The sequence below is a fragment of the Tenrec ecaudatus genome, chromosome 5 (genome assembly GCF_050624435.1).
Source record: "Tenrec ecaudatus isolate mTenEca1 chromosome 5, mTenEca1.hap1, whole genome shotgun sequence".
Classification (NCBI taxonomy): Eukaryota; Metazoa; Chordata; class Mammalia; order Afrosoricida; family Tenrecidae; genus Tenrec; species Tenrec ecaudatus.
In genome coordinates, this window is record NC_134534.1 from 145,735,496 (window position 1) to 145,759,020 (window position 23,525).

Sequence of the window (23,525 nt, forward strand, 5' to 3'; positions counted from 1 at the left end):
TCTCTAAAAGGAAGCCAGGAGGTAGGTATTTGAGCAGTGCCAGGAGAGAACCTGAGTGAGAAGAGGGAAGAATGCCTAAGAGTAAAGAGCCCTGGAGACTCCACTGTGCACAAACCCGAAGCCGGCTGCTGGAACCCCCAGTTGCTCCGCAGGAGCAAAGCGTGGCAGTGGCTTCTGGGAGGATGGATAGACTTTGAGACCCTGAGGAGCTGCTCTAGCAGGTTGCTACAAGTCAGAAGTAACTCGATGGCAGTAGAATGATGGGTGACAGCTTGTCCTTGGGAAAAAAAATCCCATTTACTAGTGATACACTCCCCCTACTCCACAACTTGGGCAGATTTCTGACTATCTGGATCAAGAAAGCCCTGTTTGGGAGGTAATGCTGGTGCTGAAGGGCCCTTGTACCCCTCCACCTTTTGGGCTTGCCCTCAGCTGATGGTACACTCCCACTGTGGTGGAGGGGAGAAGCAGGGCTCCCTGCACCAAGAGGGGGACACTCAACAACAAATTAAGGTGCTTGTCTGCAGCCTGCAGCTGGTCAAGGCTCAAACCGCTTATTTGGGAAGGGTACCACCCAAGAACACAAAGGAACGCTTTATGGAGCAAACATTTTATTTAATAAGTTATGAGATAAAATTTACAATTCGGCATTTGATTCCAGTTTTGCATCCACACCCCCGTCCACAACACCTGCAATCATTTCACATTAGGCTCTGGGCTGTTCCAGTTTGGGGTTTGCTTGTTTATTTTTTTTGAGCGGGGAGGAGGGGTTGTCTTTGCCAATACACACCCCAGCTGCTACCCCTTGGTGAGATGAGGTTCCCACCAGGGCCCAGAGAGCGGCCAGTTCCTTTGGACTAGGCAGTGAGTGAGGAGGGTTTGCCTGCCCAGACGGTCCTACCAATCCTCAGTCTGCAGACGGGGCATCCCCACCCTAACACTGTGTTACTTTATCCCAAACCAGCCCTGCGCAGTGGGAAGGCATACACTCCACTTTTGGAATCTTGTACCTGCCTACTGCGCTCCCAAAAGCTTGGAAAGACACATCCACGGTCAGTGGCCAAACTTTCACTTTCTGCCAAATGGTAAAGTACTGCCAGGAGCTGCTGCCCTTCCTACCCCCCACCCCCACCCACAGCAACCCCCCGGCCAAAGAATGCCAGCAGCTTGGTTCTTTCCCATCTGTAATGCTTTTCCAGAAAGAGCGTCCCAGGGAGCTGAGTGGGGCGGCCGGGCTGCAGGGAGCGGGGACCTTCATGCTCGCCCCCGCTGGAGACAGACAGCTGCCATGGGTGTGGGGAGCAAGGGCTAGCGTGGGCCACGGGGGGGGGGATCTTTGGCACGTGAGGTGACGCTCGCCACTGCAGGACACCCCCCACCCCCTCCAGGCCGAGTGACTGGAAGGGACTGCACAAATGCCAAACTGGGCCGTTGAGGCCCACGCTTGTCATGACTTTGCGGACTCGGGAGGCGAGGTTCTGGAAGTTCGCTCCTGCAGTTTGATTCATGGAGGCGCTGCCATTGTGGAGATGGGAAAAGCCCCAGCGCATGGAGGGGGTCCCGTGGGGGCTGAGCAGTGTTAAGGCAACGGCAGCCACTCAACGGCCTTTCTTAGGTCACAGGGGCGCTGGGACTGAGGGAAGTGGTTTTCAACCCACCTCCTCCGCCACCAAGTGGCCCGTGTACGCATCCTTCCTTGCCCCCTGGTCCCCTGCCACCCCCCTTGTTTCCTAAATGCTGAAAAGTAAATCAGTAGCTTAGGCTAACCAATTTCATTTATATATATAAAAAAATCACCCACGTTCCTGTCCACATCCTGGGTCTGCCACCAAGAGGTCCGATTTGGATCACGGGCACACGGAATTGTCTTAAGACCATTTTGAGTTACGTGTCTTTGGGTTCTCCAAGATGCCCCCCCCCACCACAGAATCCAGTCTAGACCATCCGTCTTCCTGAAGGCACTTTAGAATGGTGATGTGAGAGAGGGGGTGTCAGACCCAAACACAGGCGGGGGGAACTCTGTCTGTATCCAACGAGTTACAAACAAGCAAAGAAGCAGCCTCCAGAGAGCCCCCTCCCCCCGGATTTGCGGGGGGGCATTTTATGGCACGGAGACATGGAAGGGGCTGCCTGGGATGTGCTCCTCCCCCCACTTCACGGCCAGCACGTAGTCGCCCTTCTCCTTGACCACATACGTGACGTTGTATTGCTGATTGCCTACGTGCTTCATGGAGACCTCTTCGCAGGGCGTGGTGGGCCCGTGGACCCCGATCAGCAGCATGTTGGAACCTGGCAGACAGGAAGGAGGTCATTCCACCATATGCACGTGGCTGGCAGAGGAAGAGGAGGGGCAACCTGGGGTCCAGGTACCAGAGACGGTTACGCACTGATGGTTACGGTGCCTTGTAAGAGGTGGGGCAGTGTGAACTTCTCTCCCCCACTTGTATGCTAGGACTGACGACAGGGATGGCCATTCTGAGCTTCCCCTTTTGTTCTCACAAGAACCTTCAGGAAGGACCGGTCACACCCACTTTAGAAGGCAGACCACCACCTCTTCCAGCCACATTCAGTGACTTGCCCGACAACAATGAGTCAGTGGTGGAGCCGGCTTCCAGCCAGGTGTGCTGGATGCCCAGACCTAGGCAATGAGTTACTGACACCTAAAATGAATACCCACCCAAACCCATTCCGACTCAGAACCACCCTACAGGACACTGGAGAACTGCCCCCACGGGGTCTCTGAGGCTGGAATCTCTATGGAGGCAGCAGATGGACTCATCTTTCTCCTGCAGAGCAGCCGGTGGGCCCAAAATGCCAACCTTGTGGTCAGCAGTCCAATGCTTAACCCAATGTGCCACTGGTGCTCCTTTCTTAATGAGGGGGGCTCAAAAAGTTCATGGAAAAATAGACAATGGAAAGTTCATGTCAAAAGACAATGGAAATTTCCCACAAACTCTTCAAGGCCCTCCCTAACACCCAAGTTCAAACCGCAATGAGGCAGTGAGGGGCAGAGAAGGGGTCAGAACTAGTCTGCCCGTCAGTGGTAACTGGGGGAACCCCACTTGAAAGAATCAAGAGGCAAAGGAAGGAAGTCATTCACTTAAAAACAAGTGCAGGAGGCTTGGAGAACAAGGGTATTTGCCAGTGGGCGGTACTGCAGGAGGTGCTCAGAGAGAAGGCAAAGAGAATGGGGGTGCTGTGCTCAGCCCACCCCGCCCACCCCACCTCGGGGAGCCAGGAGGCCTACCAGCTTGGCTGCAGTCCACCAGGAAGGAGCTCTTCTGGCCCACAAAGGCCTTCATGAGCCCTGCTCCCTTCGAGGTCACCTTGCTGGCGTCTGAAGAGGCTTTGGGGATGGCACTGTAGCAGGTCTCTGTGGAAGACCTGGTCACCGACTCCACCAGGATGGAAGAAGTCTCATTGGTCGATCCGGGGCTGACCAGACGTTGACCTACAGAGAGGGAGGCATGAGTGACCAGATCAAGAGGACAGGCAAGGGCCCCACACAGTGGCCACAGGAGAGTCGCATCCCCAACCCCTGGGTACTAAACCCTACACCCACCCACCTCACACCTGTAATATGGCCTAGAGCCGCTAGGTGCCTCCTCCATACCCCATAGGAATCTAGTGTTCTGGGAAAATGCCTGGGCTGACGGACAGCTCCCTAGAAATTCCTCCCACCTAAAAACACAGCACAATGTAGAATTCACCTACTGCCATTTTTATCGATTCAGAGTCCTTGTTTGGAAGACTACCTCACAAATGATCAAAAATGATCCTCTCTGCCAGGGGGTGGGGTGGGATGTCTTCTGTCTTTACTTGCTAACTTTTCTGTACTGCCCTGAGTTACTTTTGCAGCAGTGGATTCAAACGGACTACGCACAAAAGGTGCCCACCATCCTGCTGACTGGCCATCATGGGTACCGTGGGTAGTCAGTCAGGCGAGAGGCGATTTTATTTTTACCAGTGTTTGGTAGGAAGGCAACTTTTAAAGAAGTGGTAGTAAAGCTTTTCCGTGAGTTTGACAGTGAGGTTGGAAGAACGGAGATCTTCAGATCCCAATGGAATCTAACACGGAAGATCCCAGTGAGGCAAACATTCCTTTCTCTAACTCTTGGGGGCAGAAGACGATCCAGCACTTGTTCTTAATTGCCAGACGTCCACTCTGCCCACTTGCCACTTTTGCCCGTTTTGGACGTGTACTGACCGCAGACAACAAATACCATCTCTTTCCACTGAGATACAAAGCAGACCCAACAAGCCCACTGCCATCCCCAGCTCTGTCAGTGAGCCCCACGTTACCAGAGAGGACTAATTCCCCAGGGGGTCCGCCCTTACCTGTCACCTTGGCCTTGAAAGGGCTGCCCACAATGTGGTTAGGCCCGCCATATTTGACACCGATCAAGTAGCTGCCAGGAGCCATGGGAGTGTACATAACTTTGTACCCCTCTGGGGTCTCCTGGCAATCCATCTTGACCTTGGACGGGCCTTCAATGGTGACTGACAGTGTTCCTGGCCCCGCACGGGTAGTGTTGATGAAAAATTCAGACTGGATGCCTGGGAGAAAGGAAAGGGGATGTCATGTTGCTAATTGGGGTGCAGGCTCAAGAGAGCAGGGTCGCTTTTCCAGGGGTAGTGAGGCAGTGTTGGTAGGGGGCACACCCGGGGTTCCTCAGAGGGCACACATGGGAGGCCTTGGTGGCATGGGAACTCGCGGCTGAGCTCCTGGCACAGAGAACATCAGGCCTGAGGGGTCAAAGGGGAGAGGGGGCAGCATCTTCCTTCTCAGGCTGAGGCTGACATTTCGCCCACTCTGGGTCAGAGCCATTCCTGTGAGCCCAACGTGCTGTCTCAGCAGGGAGGACCCAGGCACGGGTACCACGGGGCTGCGGGAAGCGTGGGTCCCGCTGACCTTTCCCAGGCCGGGAGGCGTGGGCCCCACTGACCTTTCCTTTATCCTGCGGGTGGGCAGGAGAAGCCATGGAGGGCCAACCTCTCCTCCTCCGGCTCCTCACTGAGGTACCATGTTGAAGCCTGGGGCAGGCACTTTGCTGCGCCTGCCACCCTACCCTGTCCAGAACACCCAGAACAAGAACCGCTCCCACCTGGTGCTACTCAGAGCCCCATTCAGGCCCTGCCCAGCCCTGCTCTACCTATGTAGACACTGGGTGCCCTGCCATGGTATGGACACAGGGCTACACAACGAGAAAGCGGGGAGCCAAGATCTGAGCCACGTCTGCCTGGCTCTGTTGCTCGGGCCTCGCTCTTGACCATAGGGGTTGGGTGGACAATGGAGCAGCCCCAAAGCACCTATCCTTGGGTCCACACAGGGAGGGTCCAGGCACCCAGCCTGGAGATTAAGGGCAGCGGAACCTGAGGAGAACTCAGAGAGTGCTAACAGGAGACCACAGCTAGCTGTCCTGCCAGCAGCCACTGCCCCACAGGAGCCCCCTTCCAGTCCAGACACCAGCTCCTCTGCAGGCTGTCCCCAGCACAGCACCCCATGCGGGTGAGGGTGGGGGCCTGTTTTCTCCAGAGCGCTGGACGCCAACCCCAGCTGGGAACTATTTTGGTATAATTATAGTTCCGAGGCCAGAGAAAGAATGATTGTCCTGGTTATCAATAAAACAAAGGCACTGCTATCACGCATCCCCCACACAGAACCCGGCTGTTTCTGGGAGCTCCGCCCGCCCCCCAGGGCCTGCCCCGCTATCTCAGCCTGGAGCTGGGATCTAATCTATGAAGCGCCCGCACACAGCGCCTGCTGCACGTGGACGGGGGTGGGGTGGGGGCGCGAGGGGGCCATGTTCTCAGGAAGTCACTGCAAGACACTGATAAGGAGAGATATGTTTAATGTGGAATTGAAAAGAGCTGACTTCTTTGGAAAGAAGCGCCTTGCCCTTTGCACGAGACCCGTTCCTGAGAAAGGTTGATTCTGGGCAAGGCCTGTGAGAGAGTTGTAGGGGGCGCTGGGCAGTCCCGACTTAAGGATAACACCCTCAGGCCCTTTCACACGCTGAGAATCTGCCCTCATTTGGAAGGGAGCCCCCGAAACCAGTTCTTCATCATAATCACTTGCATTCGGGATGTCTCTTCTATCACTACTGTGGGCCTTGAGCCTTTGCTTGCACCAAAGCCTAGGATCCTGCACTTGGCTGATCACTGCAATCACCTGGGGACCTGGTCTGCTACAGCCCCCTGAAGCAGGGCTCTTCCCCCTGAAGATGCTGACCCATTAGGTCGTTGCAAAAACCCAGGGAAGTCCCTTGTGCAGCACAGCCACCTGGCCAGAGCTTGACATGTTACCTCCCTTAAAGAGTCAGAACAGGCCTGCCCAGCTTGACTGGGAAGACAGACAAGCAAGCAAGTCCAAAGGAGTCTTCCTCCCTTTCTCTGCCTACACTGTTACCCAAACCCACCCCAGGGTCCTGCTGAGCTGAAAGGCCTGACACCCAGCCCTGTCTCATGCATAACGGGGCACCTGGGCCATTTCATCATGGAAAAGAGGCCTGCAGTCGAGTCTGGTCTCCTCTCCCCTCTAGCACAGCCCCCCCCCCAAGTTCTTCCCACCCTCCTGTCTAGCAGTCCCCCCAATTTCTCTCCCTCTCCAACACAGTCCTCCCCCAGGTTCTCTCCTCTCCCCTCCAGGACAGTCCAACCCCAGAGCCCCCACACCCCAAATGCCACAATCGTCAGACTGGACCATTTAAGCTCTAGCCAACAGATAAGCAGGCCCACCCCTAACATGGCAGGGAAGCCCGCTTTGTTCCGAGGGCCCTGGGGTGGCCTGGCAGACACCTTTTTCATTGCACGCATGCAGCTGTGTAATCTTGGGGTAGCTATTTGGGGAAAACTCAGGAGCAGGAGGGCTAGAAAAACAAGACGCCTTCCCCTGCACAAGAGCAATATTGACACAGCGAGGGAGACAGGCGTGCCCTGTGCCTCTCCCCCCGGCTGGGGTCTCCCAGGAGACCAGCTCCTCCGCTCGCAGTCGCCAGCATGGACAAAGCGCCGTCTGAAACCCGAGCCCCGAGGAGGTGTGCAAACTGCCCAGAGGAAGTGGGAGAGGGGCCCAGGCATGGCTGTGGGGCCAGCAGGAGGGTGGCTGGCTCGGGTGGGTGTGGGACACCCCACAGCTGCCTGGCTAAGATCGGCCCCCACCTGAGCGCTGAACGGATCTGAGAAGATGGGGCCTGCACTCCAGGTGAAGCCCCTGCTCACGGGTGAGCCAGCCACTTTGAGAGCCTCAGGGGCTATCTCCTACCTGAGTGGGGCTGGGAGGTGACCACACCTCACTGCCTCGGTTTCCTCATCTGTAAAAGGCTCTCCTTTAGCCTCCCTGGGGCTCTGGGAGGGTGACCCAACATGGTCACTTCTATGAAGAGCACGTTCCTGGTGTGGAGTTTGGAGCCTGATTGCCATTGCCTGGAGAGACCGGTAACTCCCCCCCCCTCCCCCAACCCACCCCATCCCCTCACCCCAGCGGCTCTGCTGAGGGCACTTTTGGCTGGCATCTCGGGGTGGGCACACCAGCCTACCTGGCAGGGCCCTTTGGCCACACAGGAAACTTCCTCTCCTGGCCGGACAGCAGATAACCTTGGCCACTCACCCCCACAACGGCCATTGGGAGGGACGCAAGCACGCCATTCCTACTGCACACTAGGGCAGGAGGTTCAATAGGGGGTGGACGACATACAGGAGACACACTCCTTAGAGGGACCCCACGTGACGCTGCACGCCAATGGGCCCAGGTACCCCTGCAGAGGAGGGTGCCCTGGACATGGCCCCGAGGCCCAGGCTGGGTGCACCACAGTATGTGCAGTATGAGCAATGCAAAACGCTGTGTGGGCCCATCTCTCAGTGGACCACGAACCCACGGGAGAGCCACCTGGAAGGGAGGACTTGGGAGACTGGGGGGAGGGGATGCCCTGAGCTGCTCTCCAGGCTTGTCTCTGGACCAGAATCAGTAGAGGAAGAAGGACGGAGCTCGAACGGGTTTTTACTTCACACACGTCCTTGCCTTCCAGGAGCCTTGGTAGTACGGTGGCTAGCCGCTCAGCTGTGACCTACAGGGCCAGTGGTTTGGACCCACCAGCCTATGTAGAGAAAGACGTGGCCGCCTGTCTCCTTAAATAAAGACTCATCATTCTGCTGTGTTAACATGGTGGCAGAGATTCAAACCACACCAGGAGGTTCAGGTAGCTTCCGGTAGTTGGGCCATGTCAGCCTTCCCTCCACCTCCGTTCGGATCAGAGCACTAGGATGGAAGGACTGGGCTGTGATGAACCTGCCTGCCTCTTTTAGGTGCTTTCTTGGTTGTGTATGACCCACAGCCTTGGGTACCCGCAGCCTTGGGGACCCACGGGGCCAGGTCGACTCTGTCCTACGGGGGTCGCTGTGAGGTACACTGACTTGATCGAAGCAGATTGTCAGTGTAGGGGGTGGCTGAACTCAAATCTGTTTTGAGTTTTGTGAGGAGCAGATTAAGAAAGTGGCACGTAACCAGAGATGGAGGAGCTGGAGATGGCACAGACATGTGGCACAGATAGATGCCACAGCACATGAAGACCGCCAAGGGACAGAAGCAGAGGAAAGACCAGGACCTGAGAGAGAGAGAGAGAGAGAGAGAGAGAGAGAGACCCTTCCCCTAAAGCCAATGCCCTGGATTCACACTTCTTGCTCTGGAAAGACTGCTCTTTGTTCAACCCCCACCCCACCACCCCCCCGGTGCTTCTGTGGGAGCAGCACTGGAGAACTCAGTGTCTACCACACGGCTTCCTCGGGGCAGGCAGGGCTCCATCTGGCTGTGTCCCTGAAGACAAGAAGCAGAGAGGCCGCGTTACCTGTGGTGCCACCCTCGAGCCCAGCGCCGTAGGCAGACACCAGGGCGGGGTTCCCCGCTTGTCCAGGCTCCCCGACGCGCACTTTGAAGGGGCTTCCAACCACGTGGCTCCCGTTGAACTTGACGTCGATCGTGTGGATCCCATTCTCATGGGGGATGAAGCGAACGGCGTACTTGTCTGAAAATCAAGTGAAACCAAGGCTCACACTGGGCCCCTGGTGCTCTGAGTTCCGCGCAGATGAAGGACAGGTGGTCGAGCCCTCACCAGAGATGGGGGACCTTTAGATCGGAAGCGAGACAACAGCAGATCCTGCGGAAGCCCACCCAGCACCCAACACGCTGGATTTCAAAACCAATCCGGCCTACTTGGGTCTCCCCAGCCGGTGTAGACACGTCCAAATCTGAGTTTACTAATTTTTGGCAACCTGGGACAGCCGCGCACCCACGCCCTGCCTGGTAAGAACACTTCCTTCCTCGTGCAAAGCTCAGTGCTTGTGAGGCTCCTCTACTTGGCTACAAAAAGAGGGGGAAACGGTTCCAACTGGCAATCGTGTTCCCTTCATTGAGCTCAAAGCCAGCAGCTGCTCCCTGGGGGCTGTGACCGGCTAAAGCGTTTTGTCATGCATGTGGGTCACACATGAGGCAGGAGAAGCACACAGACTACTACCCGGAGCCCCTGAACCCACCACCAGACCAGCCCTTCCTCCCCAGGAGCCTTGCAGCTAAGCTGCTGTCTCCCCTTACCTGGCGGGTCATCCCCTCAGCTTCTCCGTGGCTCCCCGTCCCCTCCACCCCCTTCAGAATCTGCTTTCCTCAAAGCTCCATGCACAGGTTCATCAGGAAATCACTCCTCCCCGAGGTGGGGTCCATCAGCCCAAGGCCCTTCCTCAGCCACAGGAAGTAACTCCTAACCAGACCCCTGCCCTTGCTCCATGAGAATGGGAGGGAAGCTTGGTGGATATTTCCGGCAAGAGAGCATCTCAGAGTCCAGACAAAACCTCTTGAAAAGAGTCTGCCTTTTCTCTAGGGCATGGAGACGGAGGCTGGGAGCTGCTGCAGCCATCGTGTCCCCAAGAGGAGGGTCGGCCTCAGAACGAGACCCTCAAAGCTAAAGAACAGAGACACTGGGGCTCTCGAGTGGCTGAATCAAGCCAGCGTTGAAGCCTGCTGTGGACGGTCCTTATTTTTCTTAGTGGTCCTCCTTTGTTGCCTACATCTGCTGGAGTTAGGTGTACTGGGATTTGCTACATAGTGGTGACAGCCTGGGCGGCAAGGTTAGCAGTTCAAAACCACCAACCACCCCGTGGAAGAAAGACGGGACTTTCGACTCCCACACATTGTAACATTCTCAGAAACTCACAGGGCCGGTTCTACCCTGCCTGTCTCCTGGGGTCACTCTGAGCATCGACCTGATGGCAGTGGGTTGGGTTTGGGGAGTGATACTAGGTTATGCATTGGGCTGCTAACAGAGAGGTCAGCAGTTTGAAACCACCAGCAGCTCCGTGAGAGGAAGACGAGGGTGGGTTTCTACTCCGGTAAAGACGTGGTCTCCGAAACCCACAGGGAGCAATTCTACCCTGCACGATCAGCCGGCTGTGAGTCGCCAACAACCTATGATGGTGAGTAGGTGATCCTTGTACCTGGCTCTGGGGCTGAGGACAGTAAAGCTCGGTGGGTGCAGACCCCAATGCCACGGTGCTGCTGCATCAACATCCCTGCGTGGCTCTCTAGGAGGGACTCCAAACCTCAAAATAAAACAGGTGACTCTGCCCACCCTGGGCGAGCAGCATCCACCTCCCCAGTCTCAGCGCCGCTCCTAGCTCTGCGCAGGAAATGTTCTCTGACACCAAGCACAGTGGCTCTCTGGCCTCAGCCCCTCCTTGCCATTCCCCACCTGCCGTTTCCATCTGCTTTCTCTGCACGGCCCGGGTGTTCCCGCATCTTCTATGACAAGACGGACTGCATCGCAGCCCTCCACATGGGTCCCTCCTCAGGGTTCCCCTGCCTTTCCTGCCCAGTGGGAGAAAGAGACCTGCCGGGTAACTCGGGCTCAGATGTTGACTCACTGGACCCTCAGCACAGGTTCCACGAGGGCCATGACCACAGGGCTCCTCTCCAGGCACCAAGGCCCACCTAGATGCCACCTCCTCTGAGAAGTCCTCTTGACCTCACAGAGGCAGAAGCCAGGGCTTCTCCTCATCTGTGTGGCCATGGAGGTTGGCTCTCCATTCGCCAGGGCACTTGCTTACCACCTGGCGTCCTCACCAGGGCACTGCAGGCTTGGGGCCAGGTGTGCCATCGGACTTTAAGGGCAGGCAACATGCACTGACTTCCCGCCGAGCCTCTGGCCCTTAGTAAATGTCCATTGGCAAAAGGGTCTCTCTGAAGTCAGCTGAGTTTGGAGAAGTCCACACACCAAGCCCCAGGCAGGGCTGGCAGACGCCGACTTGCAGCAACCCTAGAAGATAGGGCAGAACTGGCCCTGTGGCTTTCCGAGACTGTCACTCTTCAGGGGAATAGGACACCTCACCTTTCTCCCAAGGAATGGCAGGTGGATTCGAACTGCTGACCTTAATGGTTAACCACCAGGTTCCTTTGAGGTTCAATCAAACAATACAAAATCTGTAAGGCTTTGCCCAACTAAGATGGAAAATCAAGATGCATGTCATGTGAAAAGAAATGGAAGACAGAAAATACAGCAATATTTGTGGGGGGAGGGGCAGGGTCTGCCCTTCAACGTTATACACTGATTTGTAAACGGCATTGAGTGGCAGCCAAGGGCAGTGGAAGCTGGCTGGCAGTGCTGACTCCGGGCCGTCTCTGCTGAGACGCACACTCGCTCGCTCGCAGAGACCCGCACACCGGGCCCTCGGGCTTACCTGGCTCCAGTTCAGACACGTGGCACTCCTCCACGGCTCCAGAGGGGCTGTGCACCTTGGCATCAATCTTGCCCTTTGCCCCATTCAACCTTATAGCAAAGGATGCTGGCTGGTTAACTTTTAATCCGGATTCCTGAGAATTTAATACATTGGATAGGTTATGGCCCTCAGTACTCTTGGTCGGTACTCATGACTCAGCCCAGAACTTGGGGTGACGGTTTGATGCACACAGACCTAGGAAGCCTTTCCACAAAACATCTGACACTGGAGGAGAGGCGGGCCATGGCCACGCTGCTAGCATGAAGCGCATTGTGTGGTCTTGTAACCAAGAAGGGGGCCTCAAGTTTAAAGACTTGACCCTGTGGTCAAACTGACTGTGGTCTCAGGTACCCAAACGAGCTCTGCAGAGGCTGGAAAACCCAGGAGGGCCCAATCACGCATTCACTCAGAGCCTTACACGGTTTGTCTCAAGATTAGGAGCGGGGAGAACTTGCCACACAATGCCCAAGGGTTACAGAGACAAAGGAGACGGCAAGGCAGCACAGTGGTTAAGAACAAACGGGACCTGGAGCGAGCCCAGCCAGGTGCTGACTTTCTCGTCTGCAAAGCAGGACAATAGCAGCCGCTCTCTCTAGGAGCGCCCGCTGTGAGTGCCTGGGGGACGGCTCACCACTCGCAGCCCAGCCCAGACTGGGCAGGCCTCAAGAATGCCCGCTTATCCTCAAACATCGATGTCCACTTGGAAGCGGTCGATGCCGACAGAAGCACCGGAAGAAGGGCCGCTGCTGCTCCCCACTGAATTGGTTTCACTCTTTACTCATTTCATTTTGGGATCGATATCGCCTTTGGGGAGTCGGGGTGAGGAGGAGAGCCGAAGTTTAGAGCGGGCAATCCTGAGTGACGAACTTTGATAAGTCAGCAATTTGGGGTTAAAGTGGAGGGAGGGACAGTCCTGATGTTCCCACAGCGACAGCACAGCTTGCCCCATAAAGTGCCAGCAAGCCCACTGGGGTTCTTGTTAGGATGCAGACTCTTAACTCACATGTGTAGGCAGGGTCCAGCAATGCACATTTTAGTCCATTTGCACACCGTGCCCAGTCTGCGAGCCCAAGCAAAACATCCCAGTAGCAAAGCCCTGAAGTGTAGTAACAGGGCAGTCGCGAGCCATATGTGGCTAAGTGTCTTAAAATTTAAGTGAATAAAATCCACAATGAAAAATTCAGTGCCTTAGTCACACGGGCCACACTTTAAGCAGCCACACCTGGCTATCAGGTACCACACAATGGGCAGCGGCGATATGGAACGCCGCCAACAGTCCAGAATGTTCTATCAGAAGCTATCGTCTGAGGAGGGAGAATAGAACACACAACATAGAATCAGTGTGTCTGTGGTTGGCAAATCACCCCTGTGTCTCCTCACCTCCCCAAAAAGTCCCAGATATTTCTAACTTTCTAAAAATTCCTAAGAGCAAGACAAAATGGCACTTGCTCCTAACTGGCACCCGATGTTGGCCGGGCAGGCCTCCCATGTATCTGAGAACTCATGTACCTATTGCTCCGCATCAGGGGCTCCAGGCAGCACCCAGGCGGTGCTGGCTCACGTCCCTCCGCTGTAGTGGCCCACGTCAGCGTTAACAACCAAATGGAGGAGAGGGCTGTCTCTCACAGGACGTAGTCTCGAGACGGTTTCTCCAAAACAGCAACTTTTTCGGACAAAATCACGAATCTTACCTGCATCGGCTTGTCCCTAAATCCTCAAGAGGGAGATAAACGCCTGGGAAGATTCGAAAGAGAATCTTCGAGACGCACAAGGGCCGCTCTGCCCTCAACAGTGCACGCCGGGTTTATCTCCCTCCCCAGGTTTTAGTTTGGTCGGCAAGCAGCAGAGACTTCTGTTAAGAAGCTTTTAAATGAAACACAAGAAACACATCTGCACCACAGCAACCAGTCAGCACCCCTGGAGGTCCCCAGGAGGCCTCTTCAATCTGGGGGCCATCATTCTGGCTTGGGGCTCTGGCTAGGGCCCCTGAACTACAGAGGGCTATGGAGAAGCTTTATCCAGTTCCCCTGGAGGAGGGCTGGAATTTCACATGCAAACCAAGTTCTTGGTCTACACTCCAGGCTGTTAATCTGTGAGACAAGACAGTGTTTAACCCACTCTTTTCAAGGACTGGGGGGCAGCTACAGGGGATTTTGTAAGAAGCCCCCCCCCCCCCCGTTAACCAGAAATCACATTTTGGGATTCCACTAGTGAATTTCTCTTCCAAATTTGGACCCCTTGTTGTTTTTCAGTGTCTCAGGCAAAGACTGAGACAATTCCCCAATTGTTTCCTAGTTACCAGGCAACGGCACTAAGAGGGCCTTGAGTTAAATGCCGTTTCGGATGGGAGAAAGGGGGCCTTTCCTCCAGTCCCTATACGCTGGACTATCCGACCATTTCCCAGTGTCTGGGTGGGGGATGGAGAGGCCGTATTAAAAGCAGATTCTACAGTCACAGAATCCTTGCTCGGGCTCATCTTTACAATGGGCTCTCGGGAGCTTGCTCAGCAGGCCGTGGTGAAGGTCGAAAGGGGCAACACTGATAAATGTTCTCGGCCCAGTGCTGGCCCAGTGACCACATATAAGTTGTCATCACAGAGGAAGAAGCAATTGGCTTCTGGGAGGCAGAAGGCACCCAGAGCAGCACACTCACCTCACCGGACTGTTAGTTTGTGTTGGTTTGGTTTTAAAAGCCCTCCCTATTCCATAACCAATTATTAACTAGCCTCATTTGTTTCCCTAAAATAGACATTTGGAAATAAACTTGTCCCCAAACACAGAGGCTCTGTTTCGGCTTGCCCCAACGGTCTTATGTGCCTGGGGAGTCGGCTGTGCTGGGACAAAGCCCTCCCATTACGGGCCGCCTCTGTGGTCATGCGTGCAGGGCCCTGGGCCCTGAAGTGAGATTGAAGTGGCCTCGGGGGTCCAGGGGGTCTGACTGGTCAGCCTGTGGTCAAGCAGGGGATGCTTCCTTGCGCCTCACCTGAAGGCTCATAACAGTGAGGCGGCGGGCGTCGTCGGAGGGTGCGATGATGGGCACCAGGTAAGGGCTCTCAGGAATGTGCTCATCGTTGAACTTGACAGACACCTCGTAGTTACCTGCGGGGACAGCAGCAAGCTCTCATTTCAGTGACTCCGGGAGGGTGCTTCCGTAGGACCGAGACGCTCTCCTAGATACCATGCCCCCCACCCTTACCCTCTGATAAGAATTGAATGGTATCCCCTAAATAGAGGTGCTGAATGCCTGGTCCTGGTGCCTATGGGCATGATCTGTCACACCAGTGTCAGGCGCATGCTAGCCCGAATCACGTCCGGGTTATGAATGATCAGAGCAGACGCTGAGAGACCCGGAGGAGGGAAGATTCCAGGGGAAGCTGGTCTCTGAGCCCACGGCGCCCAGGAGTTTCCAGGGAAGCCGAGGGCGGAGGTGACATGACTGAGACCCTGGTGGGGACCCTACCCTCCGGGACTGAGGAAACCAACCTCCACTTCACCCTCACCCACTGGGGGTGCTCGTGTCCCCGCGGGGCCAGGGAACTGAGACCGTGCACCTGGAGCCCCGCCCTGACTGAACTAACTGATTGCAGCCAGGCCACCATGTAGAGGCTGGGCCAGTTAGACCTCACTGGTGAAGTTCACACATCTTTCAATTGCCGAGTACTTGTGTCCAGAAGGGCAGTGTGTACCCCCGCGGGGTTCAGGAGGGGTAGAAACAGGGATCACAGGAGGAAGTGGAGGAGGGCAGTACATTGGGGGGCACTGCACTGAATGTGATCGATGAATGGGAACAGAGGGTCAGCTCCTACACCTTTCCCAACAAGTTGAGAAGAAAACAGAAATATATCTCCTTATTGGGGAAGACAGGGATTCTTAACCTGGGTCCCCCCACAGGGTCGATGTGTAGCATTCAAGGGCTCCATGGACTTGATTGAGGAAACATGACCTGTGTTCTTTCGCTCACCCCTAATGGAAAAGTAGCCTGACTCCCTGCCCCTTTTAGAACTGTCAAAACCACAGCACACTAGGCGTGTTTGTGACGTGGTGGCCAGGAAAAAGATCACAGATACTTTTCAATCATGTTACAGGTTTCTGACCTCTTGCCCAGTCACCTGTACCCATCATGACTTTGAAGTTAGGACAGGTCACAGCCTATCACTCAGTCTCACAGTCCAATGCGCTAGCGAGGGAATACATGCCCTGCAAAGATCACAGAATCTCCCCACAAACTTTCAGATGCGCTCTCATATTATATGACCTTTTCGTAGTTTGGTAACTATGTTGCGATGCCATTCCTTTCTTTTATAACCTGATGTACTTTCCCTCAGCACACCAATCTGAGCATGGTCCCCCCATAGGCGTCTCCAGAGGCCAGAAGTGTCTCTGGCACAGGAAAGGTCAGGGGCTGGCCATGGGAAGGGACACAGCAGCACCATGAAGACGGATAGAGAAAGACAAAGAGATACGAACAGGCCCCTTTGAGGTCTGGCTGGGTCCCCGATGATTCAACTTCCAGAGGGGTTCCCCATGCAGGCAGGCTATAGAGGCCCCACTTGCTCCCTGCACAAGGGAGACCGCCTGAGCAGGCTGTGGAGGGCATACCAGGCTCTTGGGCAATGTAAGACACGCCGCAGGATCCATTCTTGTGGTCGTCAAAGGTGATCTCGGCCTTGCTGGGGCCCTCCACGGCGATGGACAGGCCCCCCGCGCCGGCTTCCCGGGTCCAGATGCTGAACTCGGCTAAGAGCAAACACACACTCGGTCAGTGGCGAGCCCAATTAAACCTGCCTTCGTGTCCTCTTCCCCTAACTCTGAGGAGAAGTCGAGTCTTGGCCAGGATACCAAGTTCATGGCTAGCCGGGCTCTTCCCACCCTCGGTCCCCACTGGAAGGTCCCCGACCCTAGAACCTGGGCCCAGCAGGACGTTCTGGAAATCACTTTTCTACTCAGCTCCCGCTTAGAGACGCTCCACGCATGCTAATATGCCACAGCCTCTCAGAAAGTTCAACTCAGAAACCTGTCTGGCTTTGGGTAAGCTAAGCAACTCCCAAATATATTGAGCCACATAAAGCCTTTTTTTCCCCCCTCACAGAATGCCTCTGAATGCCAACTTCGGTGATTAATTTTATGTGTCCACTTGGTTAGGCCATGCGGGACGCCCGGCGGACAGCACATCCGCCTGTGGAGGACCTGATGCAATCAGCTGAGGTGTCTGAAAAGAGGAGGTTCTTCCTTGCGACCGTAACACAGATATCTTGCCATGGTTTCCAGCCTGCCTGGCCTGTGAACTTGGGCTTTGCCAGTCCCCATAACGTCATGAGTCGACTTCTTACAATAAATCTCCCATTTTCTCTGCGTGGCTCCCATCCCCACCCCCTCCCCCGCTGCACCTTGCTATATATGCACGGGAGTTTCAAGAATTCCTGGGAAAATCCATCTGCCACAAATGAGTCCAAGCCCCGCACAGTTCCGGAGAGCCTTGACCAGCACGCCACCCGTCAGAATCACACACTAAGACTCACCGGGCACTCCTGCTTCTCCTCGCTCCAGGCCGGGGCCTCCTGCCCGGACCTTGTGGGCACCCCCTTCACCGAGTGGCCCCACGGTGAACTGGAAGGGGCTGCCTGTGACGTGCTGGCCACGGTACTTGACGCTGACCGTGTGAACGCCCATCTCCTGGGGCACAAAGCGGACGCAGTGTGAGTTCTTCCCCACTGGCAGGATCTCTGCCTCGGTCACTCGGCCTGAGGGGCTGGTCACTTGGGCCGACATGTCGCTGCTGCTGATTTCTGCAAGGAAGCGGGGGGTGCGGGGAGGGAGAGAGGGGAGTCAGGGCGGTATCTCAGGGAAGGAAGCCATCAGTCCGCTGGGGGACACACAGGCACTGCTCAGTGGGTGCGAGCGCTCGGGGTCCCCCATCGGGCTGCTGCCTCCAGCACAGGGGGCATCCAGGGGCACCGACACCGCCTGTCCCACCGGAACTCTCCCTGCCACCATGGCTGGCGCAGAGCTCATGCCACACAGAAGCCTCCAACTCCAGCCAAGCCAAGTGCTCCCCACGGAAACAAACATCCCCACAGCACCACGGTGCCAGGCCAAGGCCCACCGGGCATCTGTCGGGCCCCCACGGGAGGTTGGGACTCGATATCGGGAGCTGTCGTGCCTCACTGCCAAGACGCTTTGGTGTTCCTTTGGGCATCGAGACAAAAGGCAATGAGGAAGGTGAGCACGCACCAGCTCCAACGGCAGAGAAACCATGTGTGAATAAAGCTTTCAGTTAACCGCAGGCCATAGGACGCATGCTCGAGGCAACCTGAAGCAGCCTCACCGGCTGCCTTGGAGGTGCACGCCATGCCGCTTGCCCACACTGAGTAGGTGCAGATAGGTGCGCGGCACGCCGGGTGATGGGGCACTAGGGTAACCTACAGCCAGTCTGACACAGCGCCCTCCAGCCCTACAGGTACGATTCTTCGTGTTGGCCCCTGAGGACAGAGGTAGGGAAGGAGGTTGAGGAGTGGGTCACCCTGCAGGGCCTGGGGCTCTGAGGACAGCTGGCAGCTGCTGAGCAATCCCCATTCTGCACGGGGCAGGCGGGGAGTGTTCCCTGGGTAATGAGGGAGGAAGTGGGTCTCAAGTCATCTGGATCCAGGAACTGAGGAGGACAATGAATGACTCAAGAGCCAGGAAGAGACTTGAGAGAAATGGGGTGGGGAGTGGGGTACATGTGTTAGTTGATGTCAAGTTGGTGCCAACTCACGGGGGGCCCAAGTACAACAGAATGAAGCCCTGCCCAGGTGCTAGATGGCTCAATGTTCTTTCTCCATCTGGGAGGTTTTCACTGGCTATGTTCAGTAGGAAATCACCAGCCCTTTCTCCTCAGCTGGTATTGGATGGGAAGCTCTGCTGAAACCATGTTCGCCACAGGTGAGCCTACTAGGTATTTGGACTTTGGTGGCAGGCTCACATCATGATGGCAGCAGGTAAGCCGCCACAGCACGTCAAAGCAGCCACCAGACCCCCAAGAAACTAGGCAAAAGGGACCCAAGTGACAGTCTGCACAATAGCACTGAGCAGGTAGAAGGTTCAGCCCGAGTCCTTAGTAGTCAGAGAGGTGCAGGGGATGCTGGAGGGTGTCCATCTCCCTCGGACTGGCCGACATGGGAACAAAAGCCCGGGCTGGGCTGGGGTGGTGGGGTACACAGAAGTGGACACTGACATGGTCTGGGGTCGTGTGTCAAGGCCTCTGAAATAGACCAGCCCCTTTCAGATCCAACAGCCACCCCCCAGAAAACCACAACACGGGTTTCATTTACAGATGAGATCCATGCCTCTTCTCCACGGGACCCGTGTAATTGTTTCTAGGCAGTGGGGCGTCCAGAGTGACCGACGCCCCTGTCCTTATGGGCAGGCAGCCTGTGGCCTGGGCAGTGAGCACCACGCTGTGCGGAGGGCCAGCCCGGGCCCTCCCAGCCTAGTAGCAGAGCTCTTGCTCCAATTTCAGGAAGGCGGGAGATGTATGGAACGATGGACGGCTGCCTCCAAGTTGCCACTTCTTTTCTACTGCCAGGGACGGACATCAGCTGGGCCAGTTCTCTCCCTGACATGACTGTACAACTGGCAGACAGTAAATCTGAAATCAAATAGCTATCTAATCCCCACGCCCACTCTGTGTCGGCCAGAAAGAGCTATTTTCATTTGGAAGAAGAAAGCCTTAGCGGATAAATAGGCTTTTTTTCCTGAAGTGGCCACGTGTGCACACGTGTGCACACAGCACTAATTGAAGGGCAATGATCAGACACGCACAGCTGACTTGGTATGTGTGGGTTATGTTCCCGACAGCACCCTCTGCGCTGACCCCTAGTGGCCCTGCCTGCCCTGGCCCATGAGACTCCTGCCCACCTGGGATTTTCAGGTTCAGGTCACAGATGCTGCCGACGGTGGCCACAGACGGGGCCCGGCTGGTGCGAGTGATGCTCTCCTTCACTCTCCCTTCCCCACTGATCTTCACGGTGAACGGACTCCCTGCAAGGAGCCAGAGGGCCCAGGTGAGACATGCAGCGGCCGTGACAGGTTGGTAACAGCGGGGAGGGGGACCCACACGTACCGGGCACGTGCTCATCAGCAAATTTGGTGGAGACGATGTAGACTCCTGGCACCGTGGGGAAGTAGGAGACCTTGCAGGTGCCGTCCTCCAGGTCCTCTGTCTGGATGTCCACCTTGCTGGGGCCTTCCACAGCCAGGGAGATGCCGCCGTAACCTGCAACACAGCTCCATGAATGCAGGAAGCGCAACCAGCCGCATGCAGCGGGGACAAAGGGTCTCCCGCTGGGAGAGTCCAGGGCGGAAGGCTCTGAGAAAAAAGCCTGCAAACCAGGCCTGCCGAACCTCCTCTCCAGGCGACCTGCACTAACCTCCTACCCTGAGAACCTCAAGAACATCCTCCCTCCCCCCTGCTTGGGGGCAGTCCTGCAGGTGGCCACAGACCGGTCATCTGAATTTTCACACAGCCTCCAGCGGGCTCGGGTGTGTGTCTGGAGGGCCCCCAATTTGGCTGATCAAAAGGAGCAACAACTTCAGGACCAACAGGAAGCACCTGCCCTTCCGTGGGGAGCAGCAAGTCTCCAGCCCTCTCCCCCAGAACGTGGAAATGTGCTTCTGCATGGAACTCGCTGTCGCAGCCACCACTCAAAAGACGGAGGATGAAGACAGTGGGCGAGGGCAGCCCGATTCAGACCAAGTCCCAGTGAGAACAGGAAGGAATTCCCCATTTCCGTGAAAGCACTGCCCAACTCGAAAGATCCCCGCCAGCCAGTCCAACATGCTCTGCTTTGGGATGAGTCCAGTGGCGGGAGGAAGCACAGATAATAAAACAGGCCTCTGGAAGTTACTCCCTAGAGCCCTGGTGGTGTAGTGCGTTGCATGTTGGGCTGCAACCCGAAAGGTCAGCAGTTCGAAACCACTAGCCACTCTGCGGAGAAAGTCAGGACTTTCCACTTCCATAAAGAGTTACCGTGTTGGAAACTTACAGGGGCAGTTCTCCCCTGTCCTATCGGGTTAGCTATGCGTCGGCATCGACTTTAATGACAGCAAGTTTGGTGTTGGCTTTTCTGGGAGCCACTGTGGCCAGGGGACCCGATACCAGACGCAGACGGACTGGTGACCCCCGTGTGACCCTGTTTATTCATCTACAGGACAAAAAGGCTATGTCTACTTCACAAATTGTCAGGAGGCACTAGGTGACCCTATCCAAGGATCTAGAACAGTGGTTCTCCACCTTCCTCATGCCGTGACCCTTTCATACAGTTCCTTGTGTGTGGTGACCCCCCCAACCATAAAATTGTTTTCATTGCTACTTCATCACTGTCATTTTGCTACTGTTATGAATCGGGCGAACCCTGTGAAAGGGTTGTTTGACCCCCAAAGGGGTTGCAACCCACAGGTTGAGATCCACTGATCTGGAGCTCGGGACTGCTCAGGACCCCAGGGGGCCAGGAGAACAAGGAAACCTAGCAGCAGGTGCAGGGGCAGCGGCTCCCTCTGGCCCTGGTCTTGCCTGAGACAGTGCTCACTGACCTGCATCCCTCGTGTCCACAATGAAGTCAGACATCTCGAAGGTGCGGCCTTCTGACAAGCCTCGGCCGTAGACTTTGGCCCTGCGGGCATCGCCGATCTCAGACTGGACCACCATGATGGACACGGGGCTGTTGGCCACGTGATTGCCGTTCTTCTTGATGCTGACCAGGTGCTCGCCCACTTCCCGGGGGATGAAGGAGATGCCTGGACAGAGCGGAGGGACCGTGTGTACAGGGAGAAGGCGGGGGAGACGTGGAAGGAAACAGGATTGCCTTGGTCACCTTCCAGCAACCCAGAGGGAGGCATGGGCCCTGCTCAGCACCGTGGTGCCCAAGGACCCTTGGACTTGACCACTCCTGTGACCAGTGGGCCTGTCCCAGCACACCCTCGTGAGCCGGCTCTTATCTCCAGCCTGCACCCACACTGCCTGGCCCCAGCCCGGAGGGCTTACCGATGTGGTTGTTGGGCAGCCTCTTGAGGAGGCAGGGCTCATCCCGGCCCGACGGGGCCTTGATGCTGGCCGTCAGGGTGCTGAGGTCGGTCTCACTGATGTCCAGCAGGAAGTCGGCCGCAGAGCCCAGCTTCACCTGCGAGCAGCGTCGGCTGTCGTCTGAGAAACACACCCCAACACAGCTCAGGTTACACAGGTCACCCCGCAGGTGAGATCCACTAACCCCAGGGGAAGGGAGCAAGTGCCCTGGATCTAACCAACCAGGAAAGACTTCCCTGCAAGCTGGAAGTAGGGAGGTGGGAGGAACTGGAGGCATGGCCCCCTGGGACGGACCCTGGTTAAAGGTTCTCCCACCTGCTGCTGGCCTCTGGGACATTTCTTGGTGAACGCTCAGCAGATGCCCCACCAAAGGCTGTGGGCTGCTTCTCAGACAGGCTCTAAGGCAGGGGCCTGAGCCACAACACAGCAAGGAGAATTGAACTCAGGACTATGGCCTCAGAGCAGCCGGCTCTGGATCCCAGGCTGACCGCCGGTGAAGGGGGCCCAGCGATGCCCTCTCTGAGCCTCAGTTCACCATCAGCTGTCTCTCAGAACTCTTGTGCTAGCACCTTTGACCTAACTGCCCCAGGTACTTCTGTATGAGGACACAGCATTTGAACACTTAGGTTCAAATAAAAATAGTACCAGTAGCAGTGGCCGACAGCGCAGACTCCCAGCAACCTCAAGGGTATCAGAGGGGACCATGCTCCTTGGGGCCTCCAAAGACTGCCATCTTACAGCAGGAGATCTTGGGGTCTGACTGCATACTCACTGCTGCATGGACTTGAACCACTGAACCCTTGGTTAGCCCCGAGAACAAACTGCCTGCCCACCCGGGGAGCCAGCACAATGTTTGGGCCCTCCAGATGACAGCTCTTGCTGGCCCCGGGACCAACTGAATGAAGGACACGGCCAGCCCAGCATAGGAACTGCACTCCAGCCCCAACCCGAGGAACCGCCCGGAACTGAAACCTCAGCCCCCACTCCCCCTAGCTCCCTGCTGCCTGCTGGCCCAGGTTGGGCAGGGAGAGGCTCTGCGTGCAGCCACCCCCACCCTGGAGGCCCCCAGGCACCCAACCTGTGATCTTGGCAGTGAAGGGGCTGCCGGGGATGTGCTTGTCATTGTACTTGACCAGGATGCTGTAGTCGCCCGGCAGAGTGGGCAGGTAGGTCACCGTGCACGTCCCATCTTTGTTGTCAATGCAGCTGATTTCGGCCTTCGAGGGACCCTCGATAGCCAGGTCCAGCCCCCCTGGAGGTGGAGGTGGGGAGGGAGGGGTTAGGGGGAGAGAGCGACCTCGTTTCCAACAGGGACAACAACTCATCTTCGGTATCCCGGAGGCCAGGGCTACGGACCGACACTCCACATGAGCTGTGGGCAAGGGGCTCGGGCCATCAGAACAAAGCAGTGAGCACGGGAAAAGCAAATGCCGACTGGGTGGCCGCGCCCACGGCCAGTGGCCCTGGCATCTTCGGATGTGTGGGTCGAGAATGGGGTGGAGCTGAGCATGCCAACCACAGGCAGGAGGGCGTCTCTCAATAAAGGGCAGTACTGACCAGCACCAGACGCTACCAGGGAAGTCCAGTTGGAAGCACACATGCTGAACTATCAGTAGCTGGGACGAGCCTGGAGTTGGACACGGGGATGGGTGTTAAGACAGCACAGGCCCAAGCCGGCATGGCACCTTCCAGGCCAGAGACAGAAT

The 23,525-nt window shown here is 56.4% G+C and overlaps 1 protein-coding gene across 2 annotated transcripts in view; it reads right to left on the minus strand.

Moving 5' to 3' along the window:
• Nucleotides 1-594: 594 nt before the first annotated feature.
• The window catches only part of FLNB (filamin B), a 145,452-nt gene continuing 122,521 nt past the window's right edge, over nucleotides 595-23,525 (minus strand). For both annotated transcript variants that reach the window (XM_075549991.1, XM_075549990.1), the window contains 13 exons: nucleotides 22,898-23,071; nucleotides 21,781-21,939; nucleotides 21,330-21,533; nucleotides 19,861-20,013; nucleotides 19,656-19,778; nucleotides 17,279-17,545; nucleotides 16,359-16,496; nucleotides 14,743-14,858; nucleotides 11,722-11,854; nucleotides 8,844-9,020; nucleotides 4,339-4,557; nucleotides 3,248-3,451; nucleotides 595-2,289 (listed from right to left, as the gene is read on the minus strand). In XM_075549991.1, the coding sequence (XP_075406106.1) occupies nucleotides 2,102-2,289; nucleotides 3,248-3,451; nucleotides 4,339-4,557; nucleotides 8,844-9,020; nucleotides 11,722-11,854; nucleotides 14,743-14,858; nucleotides 16,359-16,496; nucleotides 17,279-17,545; nucleotides 19,656-19,778; nucleotides 19,861-20,013; nucleotides 21,330-21,533; nucleotides 21,781-21,939; nucleotides 22,898-23,071 (2,255 nt within the window). In that variant the 3' untranslated portion in view covers nucleotides 595-2,101. The remainder of the gene's footprint in view (nucleotides 2,290-3,247; nucleotides 3,452-4,338; nucleotides 4,558-8,843; nucleotides 9,021-11,721; nucleotides 11,855-14,742; nucleotides 14,859-16,358; nucleotides 16,497-17,278; nucleotides 17,546-19,655; nucleotides 19,779-19,860; nucleotides 20,014-21,329; nucleotides 21,534-21,780; nucleotides 21,940-22,897; nucleotides 23,072-23,525) is intronic.